This window comes from Mustelus asterias, chromosome 2, assembly GCF_964213995.1.
Source record: "Mustelus asterias chromosome 2, sMusAst1.hap1.1, whole genome shotgun sequence".
Classification (NCBI taxonomy): Eukaryota; Metazoa; Chordata; class Chondrichthyes; order Carcharhiniformes; family Triakidae; genus Mustelus; species Mustelus asterias.
Window position 1 is genome coordinate 154,640,137 of NC_135802.1, and position 22,572 is coordinate 154,662,708.

Consider the following 22,572-nt stretch of genomic DNA (forward strand, 5'->3'; position numbering starts at 1 on the left):
GGCACAACCATCTCCTAACCTCTACCTCGTAAACCCACATCACTGGGAGGAGAGGAGGGTAGTGGAAATGGTGTGAAGATATGCGAGTGATTTAACCAGTCTGTATGGTTGCATTCTACCATCCTTTTCCCTTTCACATACAATTCCAATTTTAATTAGAACAAAAACTTGCATTTATCTAGCACCCTTCAAGAATTGGGGATATGGGGGGAGGAGGGGGTAGGGGAAATGTCAAATCAGGCTCCGCTTCAAGGTGAGATGTGGGAGGGGTAATCAGACTAATTCTCAAGGTCATCTCAAGAATCGCCAAACTCTATTGTTGCCGGATGAAAAGTTGACAGCAGGTGATGGTGCTCAGGCTTTCAGATCCACAGAACCCGCAGGGGAGACCGCAGAGAGAATGCTGGAACCTCAAAACTAAACAAGAGGTAACCGCACACTTAAACTCATTTGAAATTACTCCTGGGACAACAAATTGACAGAATTTTATAGTATGCGTGAAGCAGCAGAAAATAGTTGTCTGTATGATACATTATTCTTACCTGTATGAATTCTCATGTGCTGTATCAATGAAGCCTTTAATCTGGTTTTATAGTCACAGTGCTGACAATGAAATGGCTTTATACCAGTGTGTGTTCCCATGTGTCTCTGGAGGGCCAACTTGGAGGAGCATTTCCTGTCCAAAAGGAAACAGATTTGTCACCATTATTCCTCATTCACATCAAAGTTACAATTGTTTCGTGCTGTTTAATAAGCACTGCTTTATTTAACCCTTACTCCGCTGGATAAAATTGAGAACTCAATCATTAACACTAACAAGACCAGCATTACAACACTAATTTGTATTTGCACAGCACCTTTAACATAGCAAAATTTCTCCAAGGTGCCTAAACAGCACTGAAATATGCACTCAAAAAGGTTTACAACAAAATGATCCTTACAGACATCTTATCACAATCAGCTTTTCCACATTCGATCTGCAATCTATTTTAAACTTGCCATCCAAGAATGTTTGACTTCAATCTTTTATTACTGCACATAATGACGCCACCATTCCAGGGCTGAATGGAAATGAACGTCTAACATTAACTGTATATCTAGATACCAGGCGATCACAAGATTGGTTCAACTGCAGAGGGAGATGGTGGTGTAGTGGTAATGTCACTGGACTAATAATCCAGAAGGACATGGATTCAAATCCCACCCCAGCTGTTGGAATCGGAATTCAGTTAATAAAATCTGGAATATAAAAGCTGGTCTCAATAATAGTGATCATGAAGCTATAAAAATCTATCCAGTTCACTAATGTCCCTTTCGGGAAGGAAATCTGCCATCCTTACCTGGTCTGACCTACACATGACTCCAGGCCCAGACTCTTAAGTGCCCTCTGAAATGGCCTACCAAGTCACTGAGTTCAAAGGCAATAAGGGACAAGCAACAAATGCGACACCCACATCCCATTAAAGAATAAAACAAAGGATCAAATAATCATATAAACTTATGTATCTATTGCCCAAATAATGATGATCACTTAGGCAAACTATCACAGGACAAACAACATCTAAAGTACTGCAAGTCTACATAAACTTTGGAAAAGAAGTGGAGAAAAAAAGAAAAAAGTTATAAAATGTGGATCTTTTGATAGTCATTTAAGTACTTTTGAATCATTGTCACTGTAGAAAACACAGCAGCAATTTGCATATCGCAAGGTCCATTGCAAGCAGCAATGTAATTATAGCCAAGGAATAAAAGGCCAGGATATCTGCAGAACAAAGAAAATTACAGCACAGGAACAGGCCCTTCGGCCCTCCGAGCCTGCACCGACCATGCTGCCCGACTGAACTAAAACCCCCTACCCTTCCGGGGACCACATCCCTTTCTTCCCATCCTATTCACGTATTTGTCAAGATGCCCCTTAAAAGTCAGTATCGTATCTGCTTCCACTACCTCCCCCGGCAACGAGTTCCAGGCACCCACTACTCTCTGTGTAAAATATCTGCCTCCTACATTTCCTTTAAACCTTGACCCTCGCACCTCAAACCTATGCCCCCTAGTAATTGAACTCTCTTGCTTTTCTTCAAATAGTGGCCATGAGATCTGTTATATCCATGTTTAATGTCTCGTCTGAAAGACGGCACCACTGGCAGTGCAACAGTCCCTCTTTACTGCACTGGATTATGTGCTCACATTTCTGGAATGGGACTTAAAGCGTCTAAGTCAAAGGTGAGAGTGATACCACTGAGCCAAGGCTGACATTCTTTGTACTAACCCTGCACTGTAAACTGACCTTCAGATATGTTACCTTAGTCATCAAATCTATTAAGTAAATATAAGTTTGATGAATAACCAGCATGGAGGCAAAGATCAAGGAGTTGAATCACATTGCCACCTTTTATAGTCTGCAGAGAATAGCGTGTAGATGGCTTTTTAAAAATCAAATACACACTAAAGTCTAGTCAAAGTCTCGATGTATCATTCCCCATAATTGCTCTTCAAAACGTGAATGGTGAATATAACAATTCAATAGGATCCCAGAGGAAAACAATTAGGCATGAGTCAAACATGATAAGCAACATGAAGGTAGTAAAAGGCTTCCATTAATGTGGACTATCCAAAACATTATTTTTTAAAGATGAATTGTATTCATCTGCATATTTAGCTCTATTAAAACATTACTGGTAAAAATCCTGGTCATGGATTACTATTTGAACCATCCCACAAAATCTCAGAATCAGATTTAGTTTGGGTTAGATTCTTCAAGACGCTGAAAATTTGTGTCCACATCTGATTTGTCAAAAATTGTGCATGGAACAAATGTAAGTTTCCTTTTGATTTCTCTTAAAATCTTGAAAGCTATTCCAAGACCAGACCTCCAAATTTTAACCACTTGGCACATCGAGTCTGCACTGCCTGGATAGGATGCTACCCAGGCCCCAGCGCTATTCGGAGCATTGAGTCTGCACCGTCTCTCCAACAGAGCATCCTACCCAGGCCCCATCCCTATTCGACGCAGAGTCTACACCGCCTCTCCAACTGAGCATCCTACCCAGGCCCCATTCCCATAAAACCACGTTTTTAACCTGCTAATCCCCCTAACCCACACATCCTGGGACACCAAGGGACAATCTAGCATGGCCAATCAACCTAACCTACACATCTTGAGATTGAGGGGGGAAACCGGAGCATCCAGAGAATGTGCAAACTTCACACAGTCACCCAAGGCTGGAACTGAAGCTTCCCTGCACTGTGAGGCAGCGGTGCTAATAACCATGCCACTCCAATGTCCCCAGCAGCACAAAGTTAGTCATCTTCTGCTGCAACCTCCAAATCCTGAGGCATCTGAGCCATTGCTCGCCATGCGTTGCAGTTCACACTGCCCTTGAACTGTTCTGAGACACCAGTTAATATCTCCCAACTGGGTTCCACTCCTGCTCTGAGGATTCTGTACTTAAAACGTTACAATCTCCAGTCAACCAAAGGTAAACCTCAATCCCCCTCACCCCCACAGGTGCTAACTGATAAAAACACAGACCAAAATCTAAAAATATAGATTGAGTCACAGCTGCTAGACTGGGTCTGTGGCAGGTGGTGAGGGAACCAACAAGAGGGGAAAACCTACTTGACTTTGTCCTCACCAGTTTATCTGTCACAGTTGCAACTGTCCAGGACAGTATTGGTAGAACTGTGTAATGGGTTCCGGTCAGAAACCCCAAAGTGTTTTATGAAGCCCGCCTGAGTCATAAGTTTTGCATTTTAAATTTGGCTGGGATAAGCATGAAATGTTTCACTTCAGGTATGATTCAAATGACCCACTAGGGAGCTTTTATCAAACAAAGTTTATTTAACATGTATAGTAAGAAAATGAGCAAGAACTTTTATCAATTACAAACAAGAAACAAAACAACGACTATAATGTATAACTCTTAATGAATATCTCTAATGTGTTCCAATTCAAACAAAAATTCAATATACAAGACCCTTTCAACAATTTATCACTGCACAGGCTAAAGCTCACTTAAAATTGGAATCCAGTTCCCTGCGTTGATTGCTGACTTCAAATGATCTTGAAAACTCAGAGCAGCTTGTCGTCATCAGCTCCCCAAAACACCAAAAACATAGACTCTTTACTGCAGGAGGGCAATAAGCTGTGCTTTCAGTTAACTGGTAAAACTTTCAAAACAAAAAAAGAGAAAAACTTCTTTCAGCTAGGCTTCTAACACTGCAGCCAAAACAAAACTAAAAACAACCCTCGTCACCTGAGCTGCACAGTTTTTGTTTAATTTCTCCTCCCACCAATGACATCACCCAAGGCTGTGAGCTGCAGAGATCATGATTTTTTTAAAAACATTTCTTAAAGGGACACTAACATCACAACTGACCACTAGACAGTCCCTGTAGTCCCGTCTTCACATTGACAATAGCCTCCATCTGTTGTGTGGCACTACCACTGTGCTAAATGAGATAACTTCTGAACAGATCTATGAATTCAAAACTGGAACTCAGTGAGGTGCTGTGAGCCATATGCAGCAACAGAATTGTATTCAACCACAATCTGTAACTGTTAAGAATTTGCAGAAGTTAATGAGGTTAGGGGTGAGTTTGAGGTGAAAACAACAGACAGGTAACAAAACTAGCAGGTGTCTAATGGAATAATAAGATGTGATTACCCAGTAACAAGTATAGTAAGCGTATAGAGAACTTGAGGCGCAAATTGCCATGTCAACAAGAATTGTTTACCAGAGATCAGTGGAGCTATGCAATCGATAACTTGTAAAGGCAAGGAATTTGAGAGATAGACATCTGAAGATGGCATAGCAAAGCAGCTGAACAGTATAACTCTTTGGGGAAGGAAGCTGGTTTTCCATGCAACAGCTGGGCAGGCCAGAATCTTTAGAAAGATCAGTTCAATCTCTGAATAGAATCATGAAGGCCTGTTCCATCTCACATTTGGAGCCAAGACAGATTGCAGATATTCTCCTCTAAAAGACGCAGTTTCCTACCTTGGCTGAACCAGCAAAAGACGGTTTCCCAAACCTGGTCATCTAAACTGTATTGTGTGGTAACTACGAGCTGACTTAAAGTTACTAAAGTGGGTGTTGTTTGGATAAAGGGGAGTCTTAGAAATTTCAAGGAAAGTGAGTATATTTTGGGAACAAGAGGTAACTTCAGATAAAATTGTGTGTATATTAATTGTCATAGTACATATTAGTCTTTCTTGTCGCATTTTTTCTTTTATTTTGATAAACATTCTTTATTAATTGTTTACATAAAGACTTTGGTGGTTCCTCACTGGGTTGGATCTCGCATTAATCCACCAAGTATAAACCACTATGAACTGGTGTTTTAAGTTGGCACACCCTCATACATAACATCAACGTAACGGCAACCACATGGTCCAGCATATCCCCAACTCTGCCAACACCATCAAACTGGTTAGCACTGTTGCCTCACAGCGCCAGGTTCGATTTCCAGCTTGGGTCACTGTGTGGAGTATGCACGTTCTCCTCGTGTCTGTGTGGGTTTCTTCCGGGTGCTCCGGTTTCCTCCCACCGTCTGAAAGACATGCTGATTAGGTGCATTGGCCATCCTAAATTCTCCCCCAGAATACCCGAACAAGTGCCAGAGTATGGTGACTCGGGGATTTTCACAGTAACTTCACTGCAGTGTTAATGCAAGCCACTTGTGACATTAATAAATAAACTGGGGAATTAACCCTGGCTCAATGAAGAACGCAGGAGAACAGGCCAGGGGTACCACCAAGTCTGAAAGTGAGATATCAACCTGGTACAAATGTACAATCTTAGTATAAACTCCAAATTCACAGAAAAACCTACAAAAAGACAATGTACAAGGAATGTGATTTTAGTGGATAAATATTGGAATAGAACAAATTTAACACAGGATGAATTCCCTTTCTAATTCTGTGATGGTGCTACCATATTAGCTTTGCATTGTTTCAGTTTGTTTGCCAAACGTTACTGTAAACATGTGGTCCAAAACTTCGCTAATTCTATACATTATTCAATGTTTTAGTTAAAGATATAATTTGCTGTCTTACTGCTTACGGGCACCACCCAGTGTTGCACCAAGCCAAATGGTCCAGATCCAATCCCCAGTCTGTGCCTTAAGCTGACCGCAATCAGAGGGGTAATACGGATACTATAGTTGGTCTTAGCAACCCAAGGGTAGGGTAGGAGGCATCAGTCAGGACTACTGCCACCCTGATTACTAACCAGTGATTCCTGCTAACAAAGCATGAGTAAATGGGACAGTCGTGAAAATTTAAAGCACAACTCGTTTCGATACCATAGAAGACACATTTCTCGGACAGATAAACCTTGTAACCAATTATAAAAACAGATAAAAAGGTTTTAGAAGTTTTGGTTTCTTACGCAGAGATTCTAGAAAGCCCAAATTTATAACCACGATTCATGAATAAAAAGTAAAGTTTATTCATTAGTCACAAATAAGGCTTACATTAACACTGCAATGAAGTTATTGAATAATTGTCCCAAGTCAATTTCCTATTACACAGAAATTGCAGCACAATAACAGACCATTCAACCCAATTGTTTCATTGGTGTTTATCCTTTACACAAGCCGTCTCACACTCTACTTCATCTACCAGCACATTCTTCCATTCCTTTCTCCTTCATGTGGCTTCCTCTGCGAATGCGCTGTTGCTATTGGCCTCAGTCTCTCCAAATGCATTCATGCTGCACATTCTCACCACTCTGGGGGTAAAGTTTTCCTAAATTCCTCACTGGATTTGTTTATCGATTTCTACCTGGGGTAGCTTAAAACCAAGACTAACTTGGGACTCAGCGACTTTCAATTTTACTACAGGTTGAAGTCTTGTGGAAGAAGTGTTTGTCTGCAGATTGAGGTGGAGGTAATAAGGAGCACATGAAATATCTATCTTTTGCTGCCCTCTACTGGAATGCAGTAAACAACAAAAACAGTTGTTGCTGGCCTCAACTCCAACCCAAGACACCAATTTTTAAGTTAGCGAACAGTTTCCTCAATGAGTGCTCCGTCACACAATCTGCAAACAAGCAATCTGGATCTTTCACTGAAGTATTCTTACAAAAACAAAATTATTTGGATGATTTTAATGGGTGAATTTCAACCCTTTGCAATTTATTTTGGAAAAGATTGTAAAAGGGTCGATTTCCCATTGCAGCTGCAGTGGAGGTAGGTCTCGGAATGCACCATGCCTGCATTAATGCACTTGATGCGGAGATGCCGGCGTTGGACTGGGGTAAACACAGTAAGATGTTTAACAACACCAGGTTAAAGTCCAACAGGTTTATTTGGTAGCAAAAGCCACACAAGCCTTCGGAGCCCCAAGCCCCTTCTTCAGGTGAGTGGGAATTCTGTTCACAAACAGGGCATATAAAGACACAAACTCAATTTACATGAATAATGGTTGGAATGCGAATACTTACAGCTAATCAAGTCTTTAAGATATAAACAATGTGAGTGGAGAGAGAGCATCAAGACAGGCTAAAGAGATGTGCATTGTCTCCAGACAGTGAGACTCTGCAGGTCCAGGCAAGCTGTGGGGATTACAAATAGTGTGACATGAACCCAATATCCCGGTTGAGGCCGTCCTCATGTGTGCGGAACTTGGCTATCAGTTTCTGCTCAGCAACTCTGCGCCGTCGTGTGTCGTGAAGGCCACTCACTCTCCACTCACATTGTTTATATCTTAGAGACTTGATTAGCTGTAAGTATTCGCATTCCAACCATTATTCATGTAAATTGAGTCTGTGTCTTTATATGCCCTGTTTGTGAACAGAATTCCCACTCACCTGAAGAAGGGGCTTGGGGCTCCGAAAGCTTGCGTGGCTTTTGCTACCAAATAAACCTGTTGGACTTTAACCTGGTGTTGTTAAACTTCTTACTGTGTTAATGCACTTGAACAGCTGACACACAGGTTCAGCCCACACCCGGGATGAACAGGGGACAGCCAGCGTTTTCCATGGTTAAGTCATTCTCACAGTTGCTTGGGCTCTTTGCTGGGGGGGGTGGGTGGCATGGAGATTGCGATGGGCAGGATGTTCAAGGAACAGTCAAAGAACAGCAGCTGCCTCATCTTTAGGGCCATCCGCACTTTCGATTGTAAAAATATTCGCCAGCATTTCATTTGGGTTGGAGTTTTCTGACTCTGCGCCAGTCAGGTGAAAAAGGGAAGGACTGTTTGCTTTACTGATGGAACCCCTAAGGGTAAAGCTGAGGGAGGTGAACCAAAGGAAACTTGCTATCTTTGCTTGGAAGGGAAGACTCCTGAAAATGATATAGGCAGATCAAAATGATGCATGTGGTCAAGATATTGGCCATCTTGATGCAAAAAAAGTACAACAGTAAGACGCCCGCCCAAGTAATTGTTACTTCAAATATCTCTTTCCACTCTTTTGCTGCATGACAATGATACTGACCTTTAACTTCATAAGTTAGATATGCAAATGGTTTATCTTGTTTATCTTTCAGGAACTCTGGCCTGTCCAACACCATCACTGAGAAACCCATATTTCGCCATCACATGACTTGCATTCTGATGCATCATCTAATGACAGTGGGTAGGACTATGAAAGACTCCAGCAAAGCCTGTTTGCATGTTCATGCACTCATGTTGTGGGTGGATAATTCCACAGCTACAGCAGAGCTCAGGTTTCAATAATACCTTTGACATTGCGGGCAAAGTGCATAGCCAAAGGGAGCGGCCATCAAATGACAGAGGCTCCCATTCCCCAGTGCACCCAGCTGTAACTCACTCTGTTGAGCTCATTGGAGAATATATTCTCTGTAATTTGGAAAGGCATTAAGCCCCAAATGGCAATATAGCATGTGCACTAAGTGAGGTGTGTTACAGAGAGTGTAACTCTTTAACTGACTGCAACAAATGCTTCTTTTCGTTATTTTTATGTGAATCATGAGAGGGCATGACACTCACCTGATGAAGGGGCAGCGCTCCGAAAGCTCGTGCTACCAAATAAACCTGTTGGACTTGAACCTGGTGTTGTGAGACTACTTACTGTGCCTACCCCAGTCCAGCAACTCTACATCATGGCTACCACCAACACTGTAAAATTACCCAAGGAGTTTCACAGGAGTGTTACCAAATTGACTCTGAAACTTGAAAGGAAATACTCGGGTAGAAGGTCAAATGTTTGACTTGTCTGCGCTCTCCAGCCAGCAAACCATGTCTAACTCTTTTCGCTCAAATCCTTGAGCATGTTGTCATCTCCTATCTCCAAGCCCAACAAAGCTTTCAGTCACCTCTCCTAAATATCCCACCATGATTTACTGCCCACGTTGTTTCTAGAAACAGAATTCTCTCCGTGCTATGAGGCATTTTTCTGCATAAATGCACACTTTGATGGTGAATGAGGATGATATATTTTTCTAACAGTAGTAAACAATTGGAACCCTTTTTTTGTGCCGGTTTGTACAAGGATATAATTTAAGATTTACTGCTGCAGTACATTTTGAGAAGCATCACTTCTCTCTACACATTTCCACGTTATTTATTAAATGGGCATTAAACTGAATCTTAGGCTGTCAACATAGCGTGAAATATTAGAAGCGACATTTCTGATCAGCAAGAGTGACACACGCTAAACCCATTTGATACAAGTTGCTGTTCTTACTCTTACCCCAACAGGCACCAGAATGTGAGAGGGACCTTCCTGTCTGTGCTGCTGCCTCCCGGCCTTGTAAGTTTCCACATAAATGAGTGAACGGCTGGAAGTAAGTGAGGTAAGGCGGCATATTGAGATCTAGTTAAATGGCACCACTTGGCAATGTTACGGTTTACAATAGACGCAGTCGCACCCATGAAGGAGTGATTGCCATAATTAAATATCAATCCGCAGAATCATTATGGTGCAATTGTTCCCCTCGAGGGTGTGAAGCTCCTAATGTTTTCCTGACCTGGTTCTTAGTTACAGAAACGCTCTGTGTCTTGGAGGATTGGCAGTGATATTATTGAAATCTTTCAGGCTCTTTTTCCACTTCCTTACCGTAATCAAGGAGCTGTCAACAGCAGGGGAATGTGAATGGGTAACTGTTACGCTGACGTACAGAGGCCTGGAAGAATGTGCATTGAAAAGAGCCCGAGGAAAAAAAATGAACCGAAAGCCCAACTGTACAAAGCAAGGACCAGAGAAGATTGACGACCCTGAGTGTGGGTGGATTTTGATGGACAGTTGTCAAAAGGACGAGGGCAAATTATGGCGTATATTTAAATACATTGATTTGTTTAAGTTTTGTGTTTTTATGTTATAGTTTTTACCCTCGAGGCGACGTAATCAGTTTATTGGGGGAAGCATGTGACCGAAGGAGGAGGTGGTGAAGAGATAAACAAACACGAGGCTCCAGGGAGTTTGCCAGCAGTGCTCTGACACAGCTGCGAGGAAATGCTTCCCAGCTCCCACACCACCCTCACTGAGCACCTCCCTTACGGCTGGCTAAATTCAGCTCGAAATGGATCTGCATCTCAGTACTTCTTGACAACACAAGTTGCTGCTGTAACTGACTGCACCACCATTAAATCACCGGGCATAATGACACATTGTTTTCCCTACAAATTGAGGCAGGGGCAGGAGAGAGTATATTATAACTTGATAAATAAATGCCAGCGATAAAGTTAACGACTTATTATGTCAATCATTTCAACAGCCCTGTGATTTAATGCAGGCTAATTAGTTGAATCATTAAACATGTCCAGGACTCATTCAAAAGAGGCTGATTTGCCGTGTTCATCATTAGTCGTTTGTGACAAATGTTGCCTTTGTGTCAGAATCATTGACTTAATGACACATCAACCATGTGCATTACCCTGTGACAACAATTAAACTTTACCGACCTTTACCAACTTGCTGAAATAAGGGCACCAAATGTAGTTGCTGGTGCCAGAGTGTCAGAGCAGGCCTGATTTGGACTGTTGCACATTTGGAAATTAACTCATTGGGGCGAATTAGTCTGGGGAAATGAGAACAATGGAGCCTTTTTATTTACGTAAAGCACTCCATGCCTGAGGAGAGAATTTTTTTCTGAATTGTGACTTGTAGTTAGCGATATCACAGTAGTACAGTTCTGCAGCACAAATATATATGGGGCGGCACGGTAGCACAGTGGTTAGCACTGCTGCTTCACAGCTCCAGGGTCCTGGGTTCAATTCCCGGCTCGGGTCACTGTCTGTGTGGAGTTTGCACATTCTCCTCGTGTCTGCGTGGGTTTCCTCCGGGTGCTCCGGTTTCCTCCCACAGTCCAAAGATGTGCGGGTTAGGTTGATTGGCCAGGTTTTTAAAAATTGCCCCTTAGAGTCCTGGGATGCGTAGGTTAGAGGGATTAGCGGGTAAAATATGTGGGGGTAGGGCCTGGGTGGGATTGTGGTCGGTGCAGACTCGATGGGCCGAATGGCCTCCTTCTGCACTGTAGGGTTTCTATGATTTCTATGTACCCCAGTCTGGCCACTTTCAAAAGGAAGCAACTTTTTGCCTAAATTCTTCCAGCTGATCAGACACAAAGGTGGAAAAATAGATTTCAACGCATCAAAAAAGGGGGTAATTCTGACTTTATGCAAATACGTCAAACAGGTGTTAACACATCTGCAGTTCGGTTTAAATCGCTGCTGTTGAAATAGAAAATGCCCACAATATTTCCAAAACTGTGGGGCAAAGCATTTCTTCAGTGATAGAGTCATCAAGTTGATCATTAATACGGGAAATGGACACGCCAACCTGGGAACTCTGCACCTCAGAAATTATCACAATCTCTTACAAAAGACAAAACTCCAGAAGCGGTTTCTCAGCCAAGTCCTCAGGCACATGCTGAGGAGTTTGACAAAGATCACATCCTGCCGAATAACCACAATATGCAAAGCAATCCGACCCCGAGCAGCAATATAAAAGCTGCAGAGTCCCAGAACTGTGGCAAAATCATCATCATCTTATCGAAAGGTTAGCTGGATGTAATCAAGTACAATCTCACCAACTTGTCATTTTATAAATTACTAACAACATCTCTTAAAACGTGCATCTATTATATAAAAACACAAGTTCCAGCAGCCTCTTAGGCTCCAGTCGACTTTGTAATTAAGATCAATGGAAATCGGAATTAAACATTAAAAATCTGAAAATGCTTGAAATCTGAAGTAAAAACAAAGGGGGATGGACGCGGCCACCAGGTGGAAAGCAGTGACTGAGTGATAATCATAGAATCCCTACCGTGCGGAAGAGGCCCTTCAGCCCATCGAGTCTGCACCGACTCTGATAGAGTATCTTACACAGGCCCTCTCCCCTGCCCTATCTCCCTAACCCCACACACTTCCCATGGCTAATCCAGCTAACCTACACATCTTGAGACACAATTTAGCATGGCCAATCCACCGAACCTGCGTATCTTTGGACTGTGCGAGGAAACCAGAGCACCCAGAGGAAACCCACGGAGACACGGGGGGAGAATGTGCAAATTCCACACAGTCACCGAAGACCAGAATTGAACCTAGGTCCCTGGAGCTGTGAGGCAGCAGTGCTAACCACAGTGCCACCATGGCGCCATAAAGTAAGTAGAATGAGTTAAAGTTAGAAAGAGTCAAAGTTAGAGTTGAAGTGAGTAAGAGTGAGTAAATTAGTAAGCAGACTTTTGGGCCAGTTTAGGTTCAAAGCAGCCAATAGGTTTTCAAATGTAAAAATTAAAAGTCAGAACATAACCCCAACCTTATTATAATAAATAAAAGCTAGGTACTGCAGATGCTGGAAGTCTGAAATAAAAACTGAAGATGCTGGATAAGCTCAGCAGCTCTGAATGCATCCGAGGAGAGAGAAACAGGGTTGAGGTTTCGAGTCCATATGAGCCTTCTACAGTTTTTGAGGTCACATGGACTCGAAACATTAACTGTGTTTTTCTCTCCACAGATTCTGCCAGTGCTGTTGGGTTTATCCAGCATTTCCTGTTTTCATTCCAACCTTATTACTTGTTTTCTTTGGAGAAAGTTAATTTTAAGCACGGCGCTCTTCAGGAACACATCAGGAGAGCTAAACGAGGGACAGCTGAAAATGTTTTAAAATTAAGCCCGAATGTTTGTTTCCAATGAATGCTAACTAATGGAATGAATACATTTCTCATATACCACGATATGAAACACACTGCTGATCAGAAACAACTTGCATTAGTATACCTGCTTTAAGAAAGGAGATAGAAAAACAAAAGGGGAGCAGATTCGAAGCCACGTGAGGGTGAGATTGGGGGATGGTTAAAAGCTTGAACAAAATGTTGGGTCTGATGAGGAGGAGAAGCTAAGGGCCTTTGGGAGAGAGGTCAAAAGTCAGCCAGTTGACAGTTCTAATGTAAATGATGGGCAAAGGATGGACAAGAAGAAAAAAGAGCATCATAGAACCATAAAGTTCAAGAATAAATACTGGCCTAGTAGGGGCTTGTAGGGACAGGTGTACAGTTCTGGTTGCCCTATTATAGGAAGGATAGTTATTAAACTAGAAAGAGTGCAGAAAAGATTTACTAGGATGCTACTGGGACTTGATGGTTTGAGTTACAAGGAGAGGCTGTTAGACTGGGACGTTTTTCCCTGGAACGTAGGAAGCTTAGGGGTGATCATATAAAGGTCTATAAAATAACGAGGGGTATGGATCAGGTAGATAGTCAACATATTTTCCCAAAGGTTAGGGGAGTCTAAAACTAGAGGACATGGGTTTAAGGTGAGAGGAGAGATACACAAAAGGGTCCAGAGGGGCAATATTTTCACACCGAGGGTGGTGAGTGTCTGGAACGAGCTGCCAGAGGTAGTAGTAGAGGTGGGTATAATTTTTGTCTTTTAAAAAGCATTTAGACAGTGACATGGGCAAGATTGGTATAAGAGGGATATGGGCCAAACGTGGGCAATTGGGACTAGCTTAATGATAAAATCTGGGCAGCATGGACAAGTTGGGCTGAAGGGCCCGTTTCCATGCCATAAACATCTATGGACTCTAGGTGTCTGAGGCTGTGGGAGCACGAGGCTGAAGATTTTAAATTGAACGTGTTGTGGGCCGACATTCGCAAATAGAGATGGGTTGAGTGGGATTTCCTCCCACTCCTATGAGGGGGCAGTGTATACACAGCTGAGATTTGAATCTGTGGTAGTGTATGAAGGAAGAGAACGGGACACCAGAAAGAACAAAGGGAGAAACGGTGACTTGAAATGATAAAAACACAAGTAAAGATGTCAGATGTTCCTTCGCCAATGTCCCCATGCTTCAAGAGACAATCAACACAGTTTAAAAGCAACATTTGGCATTTAGTTTGGCGAGTTAGTACCTGGTACAAATACTGCAGACAAATTCCTTGCTTGGCTTCTTTGTCTTAAGCTGAGCCTCCTTTTCCTCGTGCCTTTTGCTTGTTATATCATTTTCTCTCTTTTCCTTTGTCTTCTGATGGACTTTTCTGCGGTGTTTATTCACTTGCCGTCTGTACTTGAATGTCCGTCCACAGAGGTGGCACAGAAATGGCCTTGCCTCGTTATGCTTTGCCATGTGTTCCTTCAGTTCAACTCTGACAAAAGCAGAAAATAATTCCAGCTCATGCTGCAAAAAAGAAAAGCACATCACCCTGCTCATACATAAATTGCTGTATTTTGAACAGGCTTATAGATAATCGAAGAAAAAGGCCCAGTGATCGAATATCAAGCTGAGAAAAATTAGCCTAACTTTTTAAAAACATTTCTTTTCTCCCTATTTTTTCGTCCATGTTCCTCCTAGAGATGTACACTCAGAGAGGCTACCTACGACCATTCTTTAAAGTCGAAGTTTATTTATTAGTCACAAATAAGGCTTACATTAACGCTGCAATGAAGTTACTGTGAAATTCCTCCGGCGCCAATGTACCTAACCAGCATGTCTTTCAGACTATGGGAGGAAACCGGAGCACCCAGAGGAAACCCACGCAGATACAGGGAGAATGTGCTAACTCCACACAGACAGTGACCCAAGGCTGGAATCGAACCCAGGTCCCCGGCGCTGTGAGTCAGCAGTGCTAACCACTACGCCACCGCCCCTTTACATCGGAGTGCAAAGAATGCAGGGGTAACTTTGATCTGCCAGTCTGGAGGAAAAAAAAGCCCAGGTTGCTGGAAACATTTATTTATCCAACTCCTGATCACATCCACTGTTAATCCCAGTCCTTCAATATTGCTGCTTCACTGGAGTCACTGCTAAACTTTAGATTGGGATAGAACCACAGTCATTTGCACCCAGGCAACAGGTTTCCTAATACTCCACTTTCACTTACCCTCCTGAGCATGCATGACGGACACCAGTCAGAAACCAGTGGGGAGGATTTCTTTAAATGTGCAGATCCTACTCCGATGGTCTCATTGGGATCTGACAGCTATTTTAATAGTGCGCCTGAGGACAGAAGCCATTGTGACTTCCCCACTAGGTAAACCTCGTGGGCAGAAGAGCCAGAAACTGAGGACTCCTGATTCTGGGGGTAAATCTTTTAAACTTTTCTTTTAAAACCATTAGGCCCAGATGAAGTTTGTTGGATTCTATTTGATTTTCAGTACAGGGTCTCAGCTTTCAGTTCGGCGCTCTCCAAGCTGCTGGAATCAAAACTGGAGTTCAACAATTTCAGGTTGCACCCCTTGTGCCAATAATTTTCCTGATTTTGGGCAGCGACTGTTGCAAATGATTCTCTTTTTCCAACTTACATTTCCTCCATCTTTTATTTCTTTACTTTCTCCCATTACCATCTCCTTTGCCTTATGTCATCATCCCTTTTGTCTTCTAATCTCTCCTGCCTTCCACCCGATCAGTCTTTTCCTTTTTGTTCTCCACGCCACCCCACTCCACCACACCCCCACCCAGACACCACCCCCACCCCACCACACCCCCACCCAGACACCACCCCCACCATCAACCCCCAACTCCCATCACACCCCCACCACCACCCCTGTATTAACCAAACCTGCCACAGTTCTAACTTTCTCCAGTTCTGATGAAGAGTCACCGATATGAAATATTAACTCCACCGATGCTGCCTGACCAACTGTGTTTTCCCAGCATTTTCTGTTTTTATTTAAAACAGGGATTGTGTTTTACAGAGAGTCTATTTTATGGACCATAGGGATGGGTGTATTTTTGTAGATAATGTTGTCTTTCCTGACTTACGCTACTAGCATACAAACAGATGTACTGTTTTGTGCTTGTCTAACAGGCATTGTTATCGTCTTTATTTTAAGAGGGGTATCACCTGCCTTTAAATGGAATAAGCGATTTTGAATACCAAAAAAGGAAGTATAGAAATTACTTTTTAAATATTCCTTCATGGGATTTGGGGTGTCGCTGGAGAGGCCAGCATTTGTTGCACATCCCTAAAAACCCTTGACTTGGTTGGCTTTTTTGGCCATTTCAAAGGGCTGTTAAGAGTCAACCACATTGCTGTGGGCCTGGAGTCACAATAATCAATGATAGTGTCACAGTCACCATTCCTGACACTCAGCTTTCAATTCCAGAGTTATTCATTAAATTCAAATTCTCCAATCTGCTGTGGTAGCCTCTGAATTACTAGTCCAGTGACACTGCGGTTACACTAGTCAGCCCCTAATGATGGCTTTCAAACCTAATCTGGATTTAAGCAGCACTTTTTATGCACTTTGTCAAATAAGCAGGAACAACGGCTGATGTTTTCACGACAAAAAATTGCTTTTTAGGGGATACAAAATTACTCAGAAAATAGGATGCTTTGACAGAGGTTTTCCTAAAACAGGTAGATTAATTCTGAAATCTATTCTTCCACATCCCCATCCTGCTCCTAGCTCAGGGGGGTAACAAAAATCTGGGCTGTGCATTTCTCTCCAGCCCTTAAAGCTACCTGTCCTGATTCTGGGCGGCACGGTAGCACAGTGGTTAGCACTGCTGCTTCACAGCTCCAGTGACCTGGGTTCGATTCCCGGCTTGGGTCACTGTCTGTGTGGAGTATGCACATTCTCCTCGTGTCTGCGTGGGTTTCCTCCGGGTGCTCCGGTTTCCTCCCACAGTCCAAAGATGTGCGGGTTAGGTTGATTGGCCATGCTAAAATTGTCCCTTAGTGTCCTGGGATGTGTAGATTAGAGGGATTAGCGGCTAAAATATGTAGGGATATGGGGGTAGGGCCTGGGTGGGATTGTTGTCGGTGCAGACTCAATGGGCCGAATGGCCTCTTTCTGTACTGTAGGATTTCTATGACTTCTATGACTTTCTAGTTAGTTACACCACTGAGTATCATAAAACACTTACGTTCTGAAGAATCTTTTGTCACATTCAGTGCACCCGTGTGGCTTAATACTGCTGTCATGGTTGCATAGATGTTTATAAACTTTGTTCCATGCTTCATCTGATAAAAGAATACAGTTTATTGTAAATCATTACAGTGTTCATGGCTTTGATCAATATCTTAAAATGAAAAATATACAAATAGTCACATACTTTTTTTGCACAATGTTTGTGCTGAGCTATAGGTTCTCAGCTCGGGTGGGCAATTTCAGGGATGCTATAAGTGGCATTACCATTTAAAGGAAGACAGTATCCACAGGCAGCATGGTGGCACAGTGGTTAGCACTGCTGCCTCACAGCGACAGGGACACGGGTTTGATTCCTGGCTTGGGTGACTGCCTGTGTGGAGTCTGCATGTTCTCCCAGTGTCTGCGTGGGTTTCCTCCCACACTCCAAAGATGCGCAGGTTAGGTTGACTGACCATGCTAAATTGCTCCTTAGTGTCAGGGGGACTAGTAGGGTAAATTATACATGGGCTTATGGGGATAGGGCCTGGGTGGGATTGTTGTCGGTGCAGAGTCGATGGGCCGAATGGCCTCCTTCAGCACTGTAGGGATTCTATGAATTCTTTGAAGTTTCTATTCCCAATCACTATTCAGCAATCCATGCTGGATTTGTGGCAAGATTGCAATGCCACCTGCAGTTCAATAACCTGCTGACTGACTCTGTCAAATGTCACTGATTTGATAACATGAGTAAAACACAGCAGGGTGACAAATGCCTGTGCAACTGTGAAAGGAGTCACATAACAGACAAAGGGGGAAATACATCAACAACCTGTATTTATCTAGCATCTTTAACATCAAACAACATCCCAAGGCTTCACAGGAGCATTATTGAACAGTAATCAACATAGTAGTCAGACTTTTTAATCAAACAGATATCTGCAGAATCAACCCTCTCTATCGCCACAATATCTCACCAATGTCACTGACTGAGAGAACTCCCCTGCATTCTGGAATAGCTCCACTAACTGCATTGTGGACTGTGACATCAGGCCAGCATGGATCTGCTGATCACACCACCACACAAAACGTGCCCAGCATTTAAAACAATATATACACAGGTCCAAGCTGAGATGCAGGGCTTGGTGTCCCTACCTCTGAGCCAGAAGCTTCAGGTTCAAGTCCCACTGCAGGACTTGATGGCAATGGAAGGCGTATTCATAACCCTGTCAAACAGGTTGATCTTTAAAAATGCGCCTGATGGCGGGCAGTAAGAGCAGGAGACTTTCCTGCTCGGTCACACTGCACAAGGCAACGGCAACCCACTGCAGTACTTTGCCAAGCAAAATCATGGACTAACCCAATGAAGTCGAAGATCACCAGTGGCTTGGTACCCGAGGGAGAAGGATACAACATATCCAGCAGATTCACCATGGCATTGCCCATGACAAGTCAGGTGATGCATGGTATTGTATAAGATTCCATATGAAATGTTATGTAGAATGTTATTTGCTGCTGAGATACAGTTCTGTTTAACCTGGCCACATATTCTCACTGCTACTTATTCATAAAAATCTAAGATCAATTGGGTGTTTATTACTGTTGGTAAAGATTTGCATATTGCCAGGTGCATAGAAGTTTCAAAATCCAAGAACAGCACCAAATATATTTATAAATATTATATAAATATATTTGAACTTAGAAGTGTGACTTACTCAATATTTCTACAAACTAGCAGATCACCAATGACATTACTCACACTATGTCAAAGGATAATCCTTGGGTGATGATTAAAAAGTACAAGTTTCAATAAAGCATAGTTTAGTTATATTTGTGAACACTGATCCGGAATTGTAAATACACCTCTGATTATTCTACTCATGATGATAATGAAACCCTCAATTTTCTCCCAAAGTGTTTTGGAATATGCATCCTCTGTTCTTGATTCAGATCCTGGCATTCACAGTATTTTGCTTATATTAGTTTTTAAGTTCATTCCCAAAGGCCAACAGGTTTTACCCATCTCTAGTTGCTATTAACAGCAGCTATGCGATGGACACAACTTCAGAGGTCAGTTAAGAGTCAATGTAGGACTGGAGTCAGCTATAGGTCAGATGGGATAGGAATCACAAGTTTATCTAGGCCTGGATAGCACAGTCAGTAGAGCATCAGACTTTTAATCCGAGGGTCCAGGGTTCAAGTCCCTGTTTGGGCATTACTTTTGTGTAGATGAGGGTAGTGCAATTGATGTAATCTATATGGATTTCAGCAAAGCCTTTGACAAGGTCCCACATAGAAGGCTTATAAAGAAGGCAAATGCACGTGGGATACAAGGTAATTTGAGGAGATAGATTCAAAATTGGTTCAGTTGTAGGAGACAGAGGGTGATGACAAAAGGCTGCTTGAGTGACAGGAACAAGTCTCACAACACCAGATCAAAGTCCAACAGGTTTATTTGGCAGCACAAGCTTTCAGAGTGTCAGGCTCCTTCTTCAGGTGAGACAAGGAGCCTGAGACTCTGAAAGCTTGTGCTGTCAAATAAACCTGTTGGACTTTAACCTGGCGTTGAGACTTCTAACTGTGCTTACCCCAGTCCAACGCTGGCATCTCCACACCATGAGTGACAGGAAGCCAGTGTCCTGTGGTGTAGCACAGGGATCTGTGCTGGGTCCCCTATTATTCGTTATTTATAGAAACAACATAGATGTCAATGTGGGGGATAGGATTAGCAAGTTTGTGGATGACACAAAGATTGGCTGCTGGTTAATATTCAGGCTGTGTGTCTTGGACTACAGGAAGATATAAACGGGATGGTCAAATGGAATTTAACCCTGAAAGGGGTGAGGTGATACACTTTGGAAGGAGTGATATGACAAGGAAGTATTCAATGAATGGCATGACACTAGGGGGTTCTGAAGAACAAAAGGACCTTGGCGTCTTTGTCCATAGATCTCTGAAGGTGGAAGAGCATGTTAGTGGAGTGGTGAAAATGGCATATGGGATACTTATCTTTATCAATTAAGCCAAAGATTACAAAACCAGGGAGGTCATGCTGGAGTTGTACAGAACTTTGGTGCGGCCACAGCTAGAGTACTGTGTGCAGTTCTGGTCACCACATGATAGAAAGGATGTGATTGTACTGGAGGGGGTGCAGAGGAAATGTTCCAGGCAGCATCCTGGTGAATCTAAGTTATGATGAGAGGTTGGATAGGCTTGGGTTGTTTTCATTGGAGCTGAGAAGACTGAGGGGCGGCCTGATCAAGGTGTACAAGATTATGAAGGACATGAACAGGGTGAATAGGGAGCAGCTGTTCCCCTTAGTTGAAGGATCAGTCACGAGGACACACAAATTCAAGGTGAGGAACAGGAGGTTTGGGGAGCTGTGAGGAAAAACCTTTTTACCCAGAGAGTGGCGACCTGGGAGGTATTCAAGGTTACGGGCCAAGTGCTAGTAAATGGGATTAGTAGTCAGGTTAGGTGGTTCTCACGTGTTGTTGCAGACTCAATGGGCCAAAGGGCCTCCTCTGCTCTGTACGATTCTGTGATCTCCCTCCCTAATGGACATTTCTTGGCCAGTTCAATTTTGACAACAATCTGACATCACAAACACTTTTATTGATGCCAAATTTCCGAAGATTTTAGAGCTGAATTCCAATTCTCAAACTGAAATGGAGGAACCTGAACTCTGTTCACTGGATTATTATTCCAAATGCCTGAATTACATGACCACTACTTGCAAATTGCACTTGGGTCACCTTACAGTACACATTGCAATTGTAGTTGCATTCAGCTGTGAAATAAGTCGGCTCATGGTGTAATATTTAAAGAAAGAATGTGTATTCATGCGGTTCCTTTCACAATCTCAGGATTTCCCCAAGTCTTTCTCAACCAATGAAAGCACTTTAGTAATATAGGCAGACACAGCAAAGCCCCACAAAAGTGAACCAAGAGATTAGATAAACTATTTTTAGTGACGTTGTCTAAGAGATAAATATTGACGAGGAGAACTCTACTGCTCTCAAATAGTGACGCAGGATCATTTCTGTTTCTTACAGGGCAGACAAGGCTTCAATTTAACCATCTCATTTGAGAGAGAGTACCTCTGACATTCCCTCAGTACTGCATTGCAGTGTTAGGCTGTACTCAAGTCTTTCAAGTGACCTTACACCCATGACCTTCCAACTTAGGTGAACTGTTACCCACTGAGCCAAGATTAACAGTGCTGCTCGCATATTGTTGGCTGCATTAATAATGGATAACTTCTGTAACACTAGATCTTTCACAGTATTTAACTTGGGCAGTGCCATAGCTTAGTACTCCATGCTGTGCCATAGAATGCTATGTTAATTGCATATCAATTGTGTTTAACCATATGCAGGTGGAGGGCATTGATTGGGTTGTTATTGGAATATATGAGACACAATTCCACGCACTGTGGTGTGGTTGAGTTAAGAGGTAAATGCTTGGAATGTTTCACTCTGAATAAATTTAAACTGAATAAAGATTGGATCTGGTTTCATCCTTCACCAAAGGAGTTTAACACCTTGATCCCATCAAGTTATTTTGTCAGATCTGAGGCTAGATACTTTATCCTAGCAACTGAGAAATATAAAGCAAAATGAACCATTGCAAATCACTTTTATACACCATTTAGCTCTTGAATGATGTTAACAGAACCATGAAAATTTACTGACTGGCAGTGACAGCAATTTTTGCAATGCAAAATTAATGAAAACGAGGCAAAAGAGCAACTGCAGAGCAAGTTATCAGAAGTACTGTGGTAAATTGTTACCACTGTGACAACAAGGCAATGGACAAAACATACTTTCTGGAATGGATTTCTTTTAAAACAAAGGGTGGTGCTGTGGAATTAAAGTCGCATTTCAGAAGTACATCTGCTCCTGTATTTTGTATTTCCATTGCAGGAATATAATGGAATCCCCATTGGTGAATTTCTATTCTAACAAAATCATGCAATAGTAAAATCAGCACCCTCCTCGCATACTGAATAAAGTTGTTGTTTCCCCTGACATTGGTATTCTTGAGATTTTCCTGATGCCTGCAAGATGCAAAGCGTTGACAAAATCTCTTTTGTCAGCGATACTCAAGCAGAATTAACATTAATTTACCTGTTGTCTCCGCAGATGCCGAGTTTGCATCAACGTTTGCATCAACGGTTAAGCCTGCAGTTGCAGCCTATAGCAAAGTGTGCATGTTACTGCTTTCCTGAAGAATGTAACAATGTGTGATCACCCTCATTATTATCAACCCCTCCCTCATTTCCTTCTCCATGCACCGGGACATGCTCAGGTACT

At 42.6% G+C, this 22,572-nt stretch overlaps 1 protein-coding gene and 1 non-coding gene across 2 annotated transcripts in view; one reads left to right on the forward strand and one right to left on the reverse strand.

The window, feature by feature from the left end:
* LOC144479981 (uncharacterized) overlaps positions 1 to 22,572 on the reverse strand; it is a 38,438-nt gene that overhangs the window by 12,228 nt on the left and 3,638 nt on the right. Inside the window, exons 3-5 of the mRNA XM_078199127.1 lie at positions 17,277 to 17,373; positions 14,320 to 14,553; positions 543 to 676 (exon numbers count right to left, since the gene is read on the reverse strand). Of these exons, the coding sequence (XP_078055253.1) occupies positions 543 to 676; positions 14,320 to 14,553; positions 17,277 to 17,373 (465 nt within the window). The remainder of the gene's footprint in view (positions 1 to 542; positions 677 to 14,319; positions 14,554 to 17,276; positions 17,374 to 22,572) is intronic.
* Positions 19,400 to 19,472, forward strand: trnak-uuu (transfer RNA lysine (anticodon UUU)). Its single transcript has one exon. It is a non-coding gene; the product is annotated as a tRNA-Lys (tRNA).